The sequence below is a fragment of the Phaseolus vulgaris genome, chromosome 7, assembly GCF_051622355.1.
Source record: "Phaseolus vulgaris cultivar YP4 chromosome 7, ASM5162235v1, whole genome shotgun sequence".
NCBI classification, from domain to species: Eukaryota; Viridiplantae; Streptophyta; class Magnoliopsida; order Fabales; family Fabaceae; genus Phaseolus; species Phaseolus vulgaris.
Window position 1 is genome coordinate 22748886 of NC_143504.1, and position 15921 is coordinate 22764806.

The 15921-nt window shown below is 42.9% G+C and overlaps 1 protein-coding gene across 1 annotated transcript; it reads right to left on the reverse strand.

Annotated features, from left to right (window-relative positions):
* Positions 1–1866: 1866 nt before the first annotated feature.
* LOC137818885 (uncharacterized) lies at positions 1867–15356 on the reverse strand. The gene is made up of 3 exons (XM_090305407.1): positions 13872–15356; positions 13660–13778; positions 1867–2255 (listed from the first exon to the last, which is right to left on the reverse strand). The coding sequence occupies exons 1-3, from the start codon at positions 15118–15120 to the stop codon at positions 2025–2027; spliced, it is 1599 nt and encodes a 532-aa protein (XP_090161533.1). The 5' UTR covers positions 15121–15356; the 3' UTR covers positions 1867–2024.
* Positions 15357–15921: the final 565 nt, after the last annotated feature.

A 15921-nucleotide genomic window follows, 5' to 3' on the forward strand; every position in this document is an offset into this window, starting at 1 on the left:
CACGATCGAATCAGCGATCAATCAGAGAAAACAGTGCGAAACTGCGCAGGAAACTCAAGAACACCGTAAACCTTCAAAGAAAACCACAACTCCACCAGAAACCCTACGAACAACCGATTGAGCGAAAGGACTCGAACTCCACCGAACAAATCACGCGCAAGCAGCAGGAAACCTCGCTTCACCGAACAGAACTTGAAACGAACGGTGAAAAAATGCGAACTCACCGAACGAAACTCAAGCAAACAGCTGCACCAGCACACAACCACGCAAAACTTCGAAAACCTCCAAGAACTCACGCTGTGGATGGGAGCAAATTTTACACGGCCCCACGGTGGGCGCCTGATGATCCTGCCTGTTGACCGGAACGCTGGAAACTGCCTCGTCAAGGGATCGACGTGCGCACCGCTTCGAACCTCCGTTCCTCTTCGGGATCTACCTCAAGAATCTGCAAAGAAACAGTACGGCGCCGCTGCGGCCGATCGCACTCCAACGCTCAAGTCAGTGACGGTATCACCAAATACTAAGAGAACAAGAACCGTGCAAATCCTCTTTCACAGTCAGCTCTAACTCGCAAGCGTAAAGTGTATGAACTGAACGTGCGTACCTCAGAAAGTTCGTTAAGAACTCTTATATACCTGGTAGCTTTCTCTCTCCTGGCAGTTACAGACTTGGACACGTGGCTCGCATCCAACCGTACACGTGCCATCATCTGGAGGCTCCCTGACTTGGCGCTGCTTCTACTCTCATTTTGGCTAAGTTACCTATGCATGGTACTGCCCAGTGCATAGCTAACTTGGGAGTGCGATCTCTACTGGAACTGGCGAGTTAGGGGCCTTCATACACCTTCCCTGTGGTCTCGCCGGCCGCCTTCATAATCTGCTTCTCCTTCATCTTCGGCGATGTGCTTGCTCTGGCGATCTCCAATGACTAGGTCGCCTGAATCTACATCTGGCGACTTCATCTTTAACCTGGCGATCGCCGATTCTGGTAACTGGAAATCGGAACACGCCAATATAACAACTAGCGACTACCTTCCCTTCTGCCAACCTGGCGCCTTGTCAACACGCCTATACTGTAGCAGGATACCACGTCATCACACCCGACCACCAGGGCGGTACAGAAACATTGCACGGATCTTTATGCAAAAGTTCTGCAGTCACTTTTTATTATTATCAAAACATAAAATCATAAGTCACTTTTTATTATTATCAAAACATAAAATCATAAAACATAAGCACAACAACATATGATGTTTTTTTATTATAAAATCATCTAATGATTCATTAAACAAAGAGAAATTGGTTAATGATAGTAAGACTCGGAAAGAAAGTCTTAATAAAGACTAGGTCTGCAATGTGAATTCGTTAGCATCGAAATATGTTGTTTGTAAATGGGTTTGAAAAACTAAAAGTACCGTTTTTGAACACAGCATATCCATATATGAGAAATCACTATAGAAAATCCTATAGAAAATCTTGATATCTTGAGTTTAATATGTATATACAAAAGGAGGTAGAAGATACATTCAAACAAGGGTTCTAATATGAAAAATCAAAACGAAGGATTCTGCAAGGGAGAAGAATTCATGTTCCTAAACCTCAAATCACATTTAAAAAAAAATAACACTCCCTTAAAGGAAATGACAAAAGAAAATCAACGGTATAAGTGAAATTTGTAGGTCACCTCTACCTTTTATTCATAACTTTGTGTTTAAGGATAAAATATACATTACTAGGCATAAGTAAATTTTGTACTTGTGAATATCTTAGATTTTAACACCTTCTAGTTTCTAAGAATTGTGTTATTTCAATACATGTCCATTGTATTATGAGATGCATCAATTACTAGTGCATTTGTAAGCAAATCTAAGAAAACTTAAGAAATCAAATAAATTAAGTTTCCAAATCAGTTTTGAACATTTTTCCTTTCCTTTCATGGGTCTAAACCTATCCCAAAGCAAATCCAGAGATTAAGAAAAAGGTTGACTAAAATATGTAGAGAACAATACACAAATGTGTTACATTCTAAGTCTCGTTGGACTCAATTCCAAGGATGCACATAAGGAACTGAAGTTTCTCCTTGATTTCTAAGGGGTGGATGGAGTTCTCATGGAGAGATGTTGGGGGCTCAACTCCAGTGAAAATGTAGAGAGCCTTTAATTCATCTGCACATGATGCTTCCTTTCTACCTTCATATCCTACTATCTTCCTTATGACATTAATTTGTTTCCACAGGTTCTCATCTTCCAAAACTACCTGCAAAAGCTAGAAAGAGTCCTTGCATTAAACTTTTAGTTTATCTATATATCCAAACTCACATGGTAATATATAGACAAACATATTTCAGGGACAATTTCATGTGATTGCACTTCTCCTAAACACCGTAATCCTATGCATTTTACTTGTTAAGTGCTCTGAATACACTTAGACATGTATTGTTAGGCAGGTAAATAAGGACAGTAGATGAAGGGTGTATCATAGAAGAAAATTTAAAAGAAAAGGGATAAAAGGGTTTGTAAGTTGTTAGGGGATCTTTAAATAAAGACCACCCAGGAGTGGGTGGGGTTAGCTGATTTGTTGTGCAAAGTTGACAGGATAAAACCTGTCCGAAAGGAACTATATTCTTTTGTGAGTTCTGAACAGTGGTGGAATAAAACAAAGTTTTTTTTCTCTTAGCAGTGTTCTTTGAAGGAATCATTGTTTTTCTTTGGGAACCTAAGAATTTGGTCTGATCTGACGGATACAAAAGACAAAGAGGAAGGAAAAAAAGATGGAACAAAGGATGGAAGGAAGGGTCAGTCCTTGGTTTAGCTTTTGGAGGAAGAATTCCAAGAACCCTTCTTCGGAAGAATTTTCAATGGCGCTGAATAGGAGGTTCGGAGGGAAGGAAAGGAGTTCTATTTTTAGCAAAGATCTAACAAAATGGAAAAGTGAATGAATACATTCAAGAATTTGAATTGTTAGTATCACAAGCACCACAGGAGATGAATAGCTGCTGGGATATTTCTTTGCTGGGTTACAGTCCAAGATTCACAACCAAATTAAACCCCATGATTCCAGAGCCATGGAAATTACGCTGGATGTGGAGGAATCCTTTAGAGAAGAAAACGGGGCAGGAATGGGTATAGGAATAACACTCCCTATGAACGTTATCGAGGAGGTATGTCCGCACAAAAGTGTATACGGAGTGGGCAGGTCTCGTCTAGCATGGCTAGCAATGCAAGAAAGGAGTCTTCAACTCAGGAAGAGAAGTTCGGTTAAGAGGAGTTGCAGGAGAAGGCTCAAGAAATAAGGGGTCCAGGACCCTTCCCTATCCGAATATGTGCGAGAAGGGGGGAGGGAAGATGTTTCGACTGTGAAGAGGTGTATGTTCTAGGGCATCGTTGTCCTTAAAAAATTTGCAGGTAATCATTTGTGCAGAAGATGAAGGAGTCCTTGTAGAGGTGAAACAAGGTATATTGGAACAGATTGAGGAGAATTTGGAGGATGAAGAAGAGGAGAGCGAGTGTCAAAAGATGGATTTATCTATTTTTTCTGTTTTATCTATTTTTTCTGTTGGGGTCTAACATAACCCAACACCATGAAGTTACAAGGGGAAGTGAAGGGAAGAATAGCGTTGGTCTTGGTTCAAGATGGGGAAAGTCACAATTTCATATATGTCGAGTTGGTTAGCCAATTGGAATTACCAGTTGAGCCCACACCATCGTATAACGTCGTGAGTTTAGGTGATGATTGTTTCTGCCGGTTGACTCGAAACGCCTTCGCGCGTCTACGTCACACTCACGTCCAGAGTCTTTGCGTTCGCCTATGTTTTTCCTGATGAACACCTGAAACACAAAGACAATGGACGCCCTAGCGGCCGTTTGCACTCCGACGCTCAAATCAGTACTAGGGTTAGGAAACACCAAAAACTATATATTCTTGCTCTTGTGTGTGTGTGTAACAGCGCAAGAGGATTCTCCCCTGGCCAAACTTGTTAACTTACTATTTTTAGACCGAAAACTAGGGTTTCCTATTTACCTGAAATGGGCCTTTCTAATGGGAGGGGCCAACACTGTTGTTATCTTACTCTTAGGATAACCTAGTGCGTGGGGTCCCAAATTGGAGTGCAACCTCTGGCAAGATGACCACCTGGATGCCTCCTCGTGCACTTGATCTTTGGAGTCACCCGTCTCTGAGAGTGCCCTAGCTGTTCACGTGCCATGCATGCAGCTCGCCCTTGATCGTGGCCCTGGCTGGCCATATCCTTCCAACGACTTTTATATTTTGTGTCACGCCTGAACGCGTCGTCCACTCTACATGTATGGGCACTCGTGATCTAGGCTTCTCCCTTACTGATAACTGGTGTGTGATCTGGGATCCACTTCTCGTGGTCCATTTCTACTTTTTGGATTTCTGATGTCCTACCTCTCCACACTGTTTAGTGGCAAGTCGGTACGTCCTGATGAACGATGTTTGACCACTCTCGACTTCTTGGAGCACTTGCTTTGTGAGGTACTAGCCTGCGCTGCTCGTGGAACCCGCTTACATGGCACCAACATCACCAGTGGATTAGTCAATGCCCGTGGACTGGTCGGTACACAAGCCCCCCAGTCTCGAGCCGTAACTCGTTTAGCGAAGAGGCTAAGTCCTTGCCCTGGGTGATTTACGTGGCTATGTGCGACAGGACGTAAATACGACACCAAAGTGACGTCTTTCCAGGCCTGTCTTATCTGTGCACACGTGTTTTGATCAACGACTAGGGTTAATCGTCACTTACGCTTCTTCGTTTGCTTAATCTTTGTATCGATCACTTTCTGTTTCTGGGTCTCCTTTTGATTCAAGAAACCATAAACTCTGGGAGATGCTGTTTCTGGTTACTGTAACGTTGCGTTTGTGCTTTCTTTCCGCACATTCGCGTGGTTTATCTCCATATCTCTTGAACTTGGTGTGTAGGCATAGGTTTGACGGAAGAAAAACGGGTCAAGTAGACTGATATTCTCACTCGTCTTCACGGGGTTTCCAGGGACGTGGACACTTCTCTTCAACACGCCCGCGTCCTTGCAACCGTTGCGTCTTCACCCGTTCTTCCAATCCTGGGGTTTCTATCCCTCTCACCGCCGTCCAACCGTCCCCCACTTCACTCCCTTGTAGGGGTAAAGCTGTGGTAATTAAGTCAGACGAGGATTCTGTTGAGGAACCAATCTACAAGAAACTCAAACCTACTCCGGTGATGGTTTCACACTCTTCATCCTCCGGTCGCTCTGCCTCGCCCCGTGGTCGCTCGACCGACGTTTCTCTGCTCCCTGATCCTGGCGGGACTGGTGTCTCTACTCCTTCCGCACCTGAACTGCCCTTTGTCTTTCAACATGCCATCAAGGGCCTTCAGCAAGAGGTGACTGTGGACCTGGATGAAGCTGCTGCCAGGGAGAAACTGGGTTTCGACTTTAGGCCACTTCTCGCTCAATTCAACGTCCTATTGTCTAGGGCCAAATCTGGGGATTCCTCGACAACTCGCTCGTTTGCCACCCGCGAGGCGACTCTGGGAGAAGAGTTGGTCCACTAAGAGGTTACTACGCTGGAGGTGAGAGTTTTGTCCCTGCAGGTTCAGGTCTTTGAGCAGGAAGAGGCCGAGGAGGAGTCTAAAGCCAAGATTACGGGGCTTGAACGAAGGTCCGCCAACCTTGTGGTGCAACTGGATCGGGCAAAGGCCGAGTTTCGTCAGCAAGCCAAAAGGTTTGAGGAAGCTGAGACTGACCTGACTGGAGACGTTCTGGATGCTTATGACGAGGGATTTAGGGATGCTCTCGTTCAAGTTGCTTGTGTGCATCCAAAAGTGCACACTACACCCTTTTCTGCGTCGAACTTAGTTGATAATGGGAAGATTGTTTCCAGGGTCCTTCCTTGACTTGTATTGACGCACAAACTTTTTTATCTGCTTGCTACCTTTACTGTCTGAACTCGCTTCATTTCTATATGTTAAACTGCATTTTGATTCTCATAACTGTTTCTGTAATGGTGCCTGGCGCCACGACATTTCCTTGGGAGTTCTGTCACATGTTCCCCTTATCGTGAGGGGAGGTTTTCACTGTGAGTTGGGTTGTCCCTCCTTTGCGCTTTCGCAAGGGAGACGAACTCTCTCGACTGACCTCGGCTTCGCTCAAAGGCGCGGAGGATTTAACTAGCGAATTATTTCGTTTTTCCTTGGCACTTTCACTCACAAGGGGAGGTGTTCTCTTACGAACCTACCTCTCTACTCGCAAGACTTCTAGCGTAAGAGAAATTAATTTGTAACTGACCTCAGCTTCGCTCGAGGGCGAGGGGGATTTAACTGATAACTGACCTCAACTTCAGTCGAGGGCGAGGAGGATTTAACTATTAACTGACCTCAGCTTCACTCGAGGGCGAGGAGGATTTAACTGATATTTGGCCTCAGCTTCACTCGAGGGCGAGGAGGATTTAACTATTAACTGACCTCAGCTTCGCTCGAGAGCGAGGAGGATTTAACTGATAACTATTACGTTTAACCTTAGTGCTCTCACTCGAGAAGGGAGGTGTTCTCTGCGAACATACATCTCCGCCTACGAGACTTCTAACGCGAGGCAAACAAATGCTTAACTGACCTCAGCTTCGCTCGAGGGCGAGGAGGATTTAACTGATAACTATTACTTTGAACCTTAGCGCTCTCACTCGAGAGGGGAGGTGTTCTCTGCGAACCTACCTCTCTGCCTACGAGACTTCTAACGCGAGGCAAACAAATGCTTACCTGACCTTGGCTTCGCTCGAGGGCGAGGAGGATTTATCTGGTGAACTATTTCGTTCAACCTTGGCGTTTTCACTCGAGAGGGGAGGTGTTCTCACATATCTACCTCTCCTCCGCTCACAAGACTTCTAACGCAAGAAAAACAAGTTCTTAACTAAATTGTACATTACTTGGAAAACTACTTCAATTATCTAGGGACCTCATTTAAAAAATCCTTGTAAGAGAAAAAGAGTGTCCTCTAATATCACGTACAATATTCCTGTTTAACTGAAATAAACTTGTAGTCGGCTACGTTCCGTGTGTGAGGAACCAAGCCCCGCTTCAACGCCTAAACATGCGCGCTTTATTCCGAAAGATCTTTGTTTTCCTGAGGGAATTGGTCCACACGGGGGAGAGCGGGTGCGATGGTACTCTGCTTCCCCTGGGTGTAAGACCTTGAAACTGACCTTGTCTTTGTTCGGGACCCGAACCGATTGCCTAATCGATCCTCACTGGTGGTCCCGGTCCTGGACTCTACGGTCTTCTCAATCGGGATTTTGTACTGTTTGGCCGGGGGTGTTGCTCAGGTTGGAGACTCTCTCTCTCTCCAATCTCTCTTTCCCCGAATCAGGTTTGGTTCCGCGGGCGATTTCTGCTACAGGCCCGCCGTGGCGGCTGACCTCGGGTAAGGGGGCTCTCTCAGTATACGGTGGTCCACTGGCGATCATGGACACCCCTCGCCTTGTTTTCAGGCTATTCTCATAGCATCGCTTGGCCTCCTTCTGATATGATTTGATGGTAATCACCTTCCCCGTCAGGTCCGGTAACTTCATCTTCATGTGCCTTGTCGACGCCACCTTCCCTAACCTGTTTAGCGTTGGTCTACCCAACAACATATTATAAGCAGAGGAGGCGTTGACGACAAGGTACCTGATGCTCTCCGTACGTGACGCGGTGCCATCCGTGAAGGTGGTCCTTAACTCCAAGTATCCTCGCACCTCTACCTGGCCTCCTGCGAAACCGTAGAGACAACCGCCATAGGGCCTTAGCATGTCGGGGGATAGTTGCAGCTTGTTGAAAGTCATGCAGAACATTACGTCTACCGAGCTTCCCTGATCTACTAGCACACGGTGCACCTTCCTTCCCGCGGTTACTGCTGAAATCACCATTGGATCGTTGTCATGGGGGACAACGTCCTCTTGGTCGGCCTTGGTAAAGACCAGGTCTACGTCGAAGGCTTCGTCGGTTCTTTGTGCTTCTACCGATATCACCATTCGTGTATCTCCTTCGCTGAGAAGCGGTACAGCCTACTCATCTAGCTAATGTTCCAGCATTAAACAATTGCGTATAGGGTGTCGTACACTTGTTAGAACTCACACCATGCGTTCTTGTTGGACCTGAGATTCTTGTCTGCCTTGGGAGGCACCTTCAATCTCTCCTCTATGTTTGAGATAGCAATGAGATCTTTCAACTCTACTATGAAATCGTGCCTTGGCGGCGCGTTATCTCTCCCACGCCCCCTCGTATTAGGCCTTTGATAGGGTTGCTGCTTCACGGGGGCCTTCATCTCTATTGTCGTCTCGTGGACCCTTAGGGTTTAAGGACGACCTGCCACACGTGGCCGCGTGGGGACCACGCATGTGCGCTTTTCGCTAAGTTCTTCCTCTGCCGTAATGTGGGCCACCGCGCGCTGCTTTATCTCAATGAAGGTCTTGAGGTGGTTCCGGATGAGTGACTCGCTGAAGGGTCCCAGCATGATGCCCTTCCTAAACGCGTGCACCCTCATCTTTTCTTCTGTGAGGTTCAACCTCACCACTTGCGCTCCAAAACGGTGGAGGAACTCTTTTAGAGACTCTCTTTGATACTATTTTACATCAAAGAGGTCGTAAAAGACTGACAGGGGGGCTCGATTTGCACAGTATTGTATCCTGAACAACTTTTTGAGTTGCAAAAACGACGTTACGTGACCATCAGGGAGGCTCATGAACCACTCCATCGCTGTTCCCGCCAGAGTGCTCATGAACAGCTTGCATCACGCCGCATCGGAGCCCCCAACCAGCATCATTTGTGTATGGAAGGCCGCAAGGTGGGCCTCCGGGTCTTCTATCCCGGTGAAGGTCACCTTGGGCCCCACGAGCGTGACTGGTATCACTGTATCCATAATCTCTATCGAGAAGGGGGCGTCACAAGCTCCTGGTCTACACCCTCACGTTCTACCGTGTGGGTTTGCAGATTTCTACGCAGCTCCTTGTTCATGGCTTGCGACGCTACCAAATCAGCTTGGATGCGTTCTTGATTTGCTCTTGACACGGCCACTTCCTCCGGAAGGGCTCACATCATTACATAACCTATTGCAGGGAGAGGCCCTCACCCCCGTTTGGTGCAGCAGGTCCTTGCCTCGTACTTCTCATCTCTTGGACCTTCCTGGTTCTTGCTGATGGAACAGTGTTTTCTATCGTGTCTCACGGTGGGCGCCAAATGTTCCTGCCGGTTGACTCGAAACGCCTTCGCGCGTCTACGTCACGCTCACGTCCAGAGTCTTTGTGTTCGTCTGTGCCTTTTCTGATGAACACCTGAAACACAAAGACAATGGACGCCCTAGCGGCCGATTGCACTCCAACATTCAAGTTAGTACTAGGGCTAGGAAACACCAAAAACTGTATACTCTTGCTCTTGTGTGTGTAACGGCGCAAGAGGATTCTCCCCTGGCCAAGCTTGTTAACTTACTATTTATAGACTAAAAACTAGAGTTTTCTGTTTACCTGAAATAGGCCTTTCTGATGGACGGGTCCAGCACTATTGTTATCTTACACTTAGGATAACCTAGTGCGTGGGGTCCCTAACTGGAGTGTAACCTCTAACAGGATAACCACCTGGATGCCTCCTCATGCACCTGATCTCTGGGGTCATCCGCCTCTGAGAGTGCCCTAGCTGTTCACGTGTCATGCATGCAGCTCGCCCCTGATCGTGGCCCTGGCTGGCCATATCCTTCAAACGACTTTTATATTTTGTGCCACGCCTGAACGTGTCGTCCACTCTACATGCATGGGCACTCGTGATCTAGGCTTCTCCCTTACTGATAACTGGTGTGTGATCTGGAATCCACTTCTCGTGACCCATCTCTACTTTTTGGGTTTCCGATGTCCGACCTCTCCACACTGTTTAGTGGCAAGTCGGTACATCCTAATGACCGATGTCTGACCACTTTCGGCTTCTTGGCGCACGTGCTTTGCGAGGTACTGGCTCGCTCGCGTTGCTCGTGGGACCCGCTTATGTGGCATCAACATCACCAGTGATTTAGTCAACACCCAAGGACTGATCGGTACAATGGCCATAAGAAAATGATGAGTGGGTGTTGTCAAGTTGTAAAGGTGAAGCTGGGAAAGTATATGCTTAAGGAGACATTTTTCCTATTTTTCCTTTTTGAGCTAGGAGGGATGGATTTGATATTTGGGAGTAGCATGGTTGGAAACTTTGACAATGAATTTCTGCATTAACGATCAACATGTGCAAATTAAAGGAGACCCTGCGTTATCAACATGTGCAAATTAGAGAAATCTCTCATATGGGGAATAAAGTGCATGACATGTGCAAATTAGAGAAATCTCTCATATGGGGAATAAAGTGCATGACCAGCCCAATACATATCGAATCGGGAGTGACAAGGAGATTGTTAGGCTAACTTTAAAGCAGACAACAAAATTAAATGATGTTTTGAAGCAATATAAGGGACTTTTGAAGAAACCAAACATCTGTCACCCAATTGAGAGATTGATCATAAGATTCCAATTAAAGCAACTGGAATAAACCCCATTAAAGTGAGACCGTATCAATACCCACATTTGCTAAAGACTGAGAAGGAGAAACAGGTTGAAGAAATGTTGAAGGAAGGGATAATCAAACCCAACAACAGCCGTTATTCAAGCCCTGTAATCCTAGTCAAAAAGAAGGATGACAGTTGGAGATTTTGTGTGGACTATAAAACCTTGAATAAAGAAACCATTCCAGGTAAATTTTCGATTTCGATAATAGAGGAATTGTTAAACGAATTGTTTGAGGCACATTACTTTTCCAAGGTGGATTTGCGGGCTGGCTATCACCAGATTCGTATGCATGAATCTAACATACATAAATCTGTTTTTCATACATGGCCATTATGAATCGCTAATTATGTTGTTTGGGTTAACTAGTGCACCGATTACTTTTCAATGCACCATGAATAACATTCTTCATTTGTATTTAAGGAAGTTTGTGTTGGTTTTTTTATGCACCGGTTACTTTTCAGTGCACCATGAATAACATTCTTCATTTGTATTTAAGGAAGTTTGAGTTGGTTTTTTTCGATGATATTTTGATATACAGCAGCACATGGGAGAAGCATATGACATACTTGAAATAGTTTTAAAGACTCTCAAACAACAATTTTACGCAAATCACAAAAAATGCAAGTTTGTTAAACGAGTGTTTTAAAGACTCTCAAAGCAAAAAATGCGGCGAGAAGTCCAATATCTAGGGCATGTAATTTCAGGAGAGAGAGTTTAGATGGATCCTTAGAAGATTTAAGTTATCATGCAATGGCCAACTCCCAAATCATTGAAGGCCTTGGGAGGATTTTTAGGCCTCACAAGTTACAATAGAAGATTCATCTATAACTATAGAAGAATGGCGAGACCCTTAACATAATTGTTGAAAAAGGAGAATTCTGCTTGGATAGAAGAAAGTTCGAATGCCATGCAACAGTTAAAGAATGCAGTCACTAATGCCTGATGTTAATGATGTCAAATTTCAGTCAACTGTTTTGCATTGAATGTGATGCTTTAGGAACTGGTTTGGGACCGGTGGTGTTGTCCCAGGAAAAAAAAAACCTATTGCTTTTTTCAGTAAGGTTTTGGTAGAGACTTCTCTAACAAAGTCTATATATGAGAAGGAATTAATGGCCTTGGTGTTAACAATTTAGCATCGGAGACCTTACGTGCTCGGATGGAAATTTACGGTATGCTTATATCAGAAGAGTTTAAGATATTTACTAGAGCAAAAAATCACCACCCAGAACCAATATGATAGTGTACAAATTAAGAGCATCTAATAAGGTGACAAATGTGTTATCGTGAAGACTGGATGAGAAAGAAGATGAGGTGTGGAGATCAATGTTTTATACAAACCTTCCTAGTGGGACAATGAGAAAGAAGATGGGGTGTGGAGATCAATGTTTTATACAAACCTTCATAGTGGGACATTGAGTTGGTAGAGGTAGAAAATAAGCAAGATCCTACTTTAAAGAAAATCAGGAAGAAATTAAGGAGTAGTCCAAAGTTACATGAATTATACCTTGGAAAATGAAAGACTCCATTACAAAGGCAAGATGATCTTATTGTCATCTTCGAGTTGGATTCCCAAACTACTCCAAGAATATCATACTACGCCTATGGGAGGTCATTCAGGAATTTTCCACACCCACATTGGATGGACATGAATGAGACCATCACTGAATATGTCCACACATGTGTTGTGTGGCAACAGAACAACAAAACAAGTATCAAGTGTGCTCACAAGGATTGCTTTGCTCTAACCGTTGTCGATTCCAAAAGCAATTTTGGAAGAGATAATAGATTTCATTGTTAGACTTCCTAAATCTTGTGGAATGGATGCAATTTTAGATTTCATTGTTAGACTTTCTAAATCTTGTGGAAAGGATGCAATTTTAGTGATAGTGGATCGTCTTAGTAAGTATGGTCATTTCATTCCTCTTAAACATTCATATTATGCTAGATCAGTCGCAAAGGTGTTTGGGAAAGAGGTGGTGAGATTGCATGGCATTCCAACTTCCATTGTCAATGATAGAGACTCAATGTTTCTAAGGAACTGGATACGTACCTGCTAAATACGTTGCTTTAGCGTGAAGCAACCTAAAATGTGGGTAGTATTCCTTCCTTGGACGGAATATTGATATAACACCAGTTTTCATGGGTAGCAAGGTGTACACCTTTTGAAGTTGTGTATGGACGACGGTGGCACAAGACTTAATGAATAAAGATAAGGCCCTTACTCAACTCAGATTTCATTTAAGAAGAGCATAGGATCAAAGTAGGAGATATGATATAGTTGAAAATTTGTTCGCATCGAAAACTATCTATGCATCGAAAACTATCTATGCATAGTCAATTGCATCCTAAATTGGATGCCAGATACTGTGGGCCTTTTTCAGCTCGAATAACCTGAAGAGTTTCAGGAAAAGTTTCAGGACATGGTGTGAATTTCTATCCAACACGTTCCACAAATCTTAATCAAATGGAATGAAGGCCTTGGGGACAAGGTTGTTTTGGCATAAGAGAGTAATGTGAGTAATGTTAGGCAGGAAAATAAGGATAGTACATGGAGGGTGTATATCATTGAAGGAAATTAAAAAATAAGGGATAAAAAGGGTTTAGTAAGTTGTTAAGGGTCTTTAAATAAAGGAAATTTAAAAATAAGGGATAAAAAGGGTTTAGGAAGTTGTTAGGGGTCTTTAAATAAAGACTAACCTGGTGTGGGTGGGATTTAGCTGATTTGTTGTGTAAAGTTGACAGGATCAAACCTTTGTGAAAGGAACTATATTCCTTTGTAATTCTTTTGCAAGTTCTGAACAATGCTAGAATAAAACAGAGTTTTTCTTTCTCTTAGTTGTGTTCATTGTTTTTCTTTGGGAACCTAACATGTATCTACTAATTAGCTATGCACTTGGACATGTCTCTACTATTGCTGAATTAGCTATCTCTTTTGGTTGATGTATCTACCCTACACTCTTAATATAAATTATGCATTTGGTGAGTTATTTCCACATAGAATGCTATAAACTTCTAACAAGTTTAAGTCCATAAAAATGATTTAGAATGAACCCTAAACAATATTATAACAATTATCACAAGACTGTCTTAAAATACAGTTAAATTAGGCGTTGACCTCTTCAGAAGGACAAATAATGTTTTCTTCAGAGGAACATTCAGAAGGCCAAGACTCTTGTTCTACAGACGAAACAAGAACCTCCATAGAATCTGTACGCCCATCAATATTTGAAGATTCTGCAAGCACATAAATTAGTTCAGATATCAGGGCTCAAAACAAAAATTAGCCCTCAAGCCACTGTAAATGGCAAACATATTCTATGGTCCAACCTTCATGCAAATCAATTGTGTATGCGTTCTCATCAGGGTCTATCCGTTTTCCATCAAACATATCAAGTGCACTTTCATTAGCAATTTCTCTAGCTTTTGCATCTTCCAAGTACATCCTTTCATTTAATTCATGCATCTCAGATTCTTGATTTTCAATGTCAGAAATGTTATAATCTAACTTCCCTCGAGGTATGTCAATTTTTTCACTCACAACCTCAGATGAGTCCTCAGAAGAGTTCTCATCCATTGGAATGTTATAAACCAGCGCTTCTATTGGTAAATCTTCAATTGATTCAGCTGAAATAAGCAGTTCAGAAGGTTCAGCCAATGACTTCTTTGAATCATTTGTAGTATCAAATTCTTTTCCTTCTAAGATGCTATCCATACTTTCATCACTTAGATCTTCTTCCTTTATCAAGTCTTCTTCAGTTCCCCCAATGGTACTAGGTGCATCTACCAATGCCTCTTCCATATCTTCAACAGAACCAATTTTTTGACCACTTTCATTTGCCCCTCCACATATTCCTTCAACATGTTCTCCTCTCTCCTTAGCCATATCAGTTCTACCCTCATCTCTAATTTTTTCTAACAGCCCCTTTGTTTCTCTTTGTAGCTCTGCTTCCTCTATGTCACCCTCCATGGCCTGACCCTGGGATTCCTGTAAAACCACATCTGTAACCTCAAAGGGAGTCTTAAACTCTTCATAGTCCCCACTAAATGGTTGCACTTGCACTCCATTATTTTCTCCTGGTGAGTGTTCTTCAGTTCCATCACTGGCATCTTCTTGTCGTGGACCACACTCACTCCCCAATGTCATACCCTCCTCATTCTTCATACATTGACAACCATCCATTTCAATGTCTCTCTTCGTTTCATCTACGAGGGCTTGTTCCTCTCTATATATCTGCATATCATCACTACCCTGCTGAAAACACATCTCTTTACGCAATGGGGGATCCTGAAGAGTAGGCCTAGGGAGCCACTTACTCATTAAATTATGAGTGCATACATAGGTAGCCAAGTAAACAGCATAAGGCATAGAAACAGCAATGACAATAGCAGAAGCAACCACAAGAGGTGCAACAACCACAGGGGCAACCGAAGCTATGAAACCAGCCACTAAGATCTTCTTTCCCACACAGGCTCCCCTATTTAGCACCCACCTTACCATGCAACCATTTGCAACATTATTTTTAGACGAGTATTTTCTAGTATCCCACTCTTCATCTTCCATTTCTTCAATTTCCATCCTATAATATATACACCAACTAATGTTATTGAAAGTTGAAACAAAACATGTAATATGTCAAGAGATTAAAGACGTTTTCTCTTTGCATGTGAATAGAATGAAAATGGTATTATAAGAGAAGAATGCAGGAAGAGAGGGAAGAGTTGTACCTGACCAAAATGTAAAATAAACAAGCTTGAAATCTCCTAACCTCTAAAAGCTAAAAGGCTACTGTGTGTTTCATCTTCATTCTGTCTGCATGTGCTGGTTGATGACGCGTGCTATAAAGAGAGGGATCAGTTGACAAATGCAGGCTAAGGAGAGTGCCACCTCGGTTTCTTTTGCATGCAGCATTCCAAACATCAGATTCATGTAATTATTTATCCAAGTAAATAATACAATAGAGTAAATTAGTAAGATGGAACCGTTTTCCACATGCTTCTCGATTTAATTAATTCCTGTATTAGATAGTTTGTGAGTTCACCATTCGCCCACCGCCTCAGGATCCACCGTCCCATTTTAATAGTTTATTTTTATTTTTCACTTATTTTGTTTCATTTTTTTTTAAAGTTGTTTTAACTAAAATATATTGGTGGCTTTTAGTTGCCAATTACTTTCTCATCATATCACTGTACCCAATTTAAGTGTTAAACCACGAAAACCCAAATGGAATATATATAAAGTACATTTTGGATCCTCTTTTATAAATATGTTTTTAGATTTTCTTTTTCATAATAAATTATTATTTTGAAATAGGATTTTCATTTTTGAATTATATTCCAAAATCTTATTTCTAGAATACAATATTTTCTTTTAAATCTT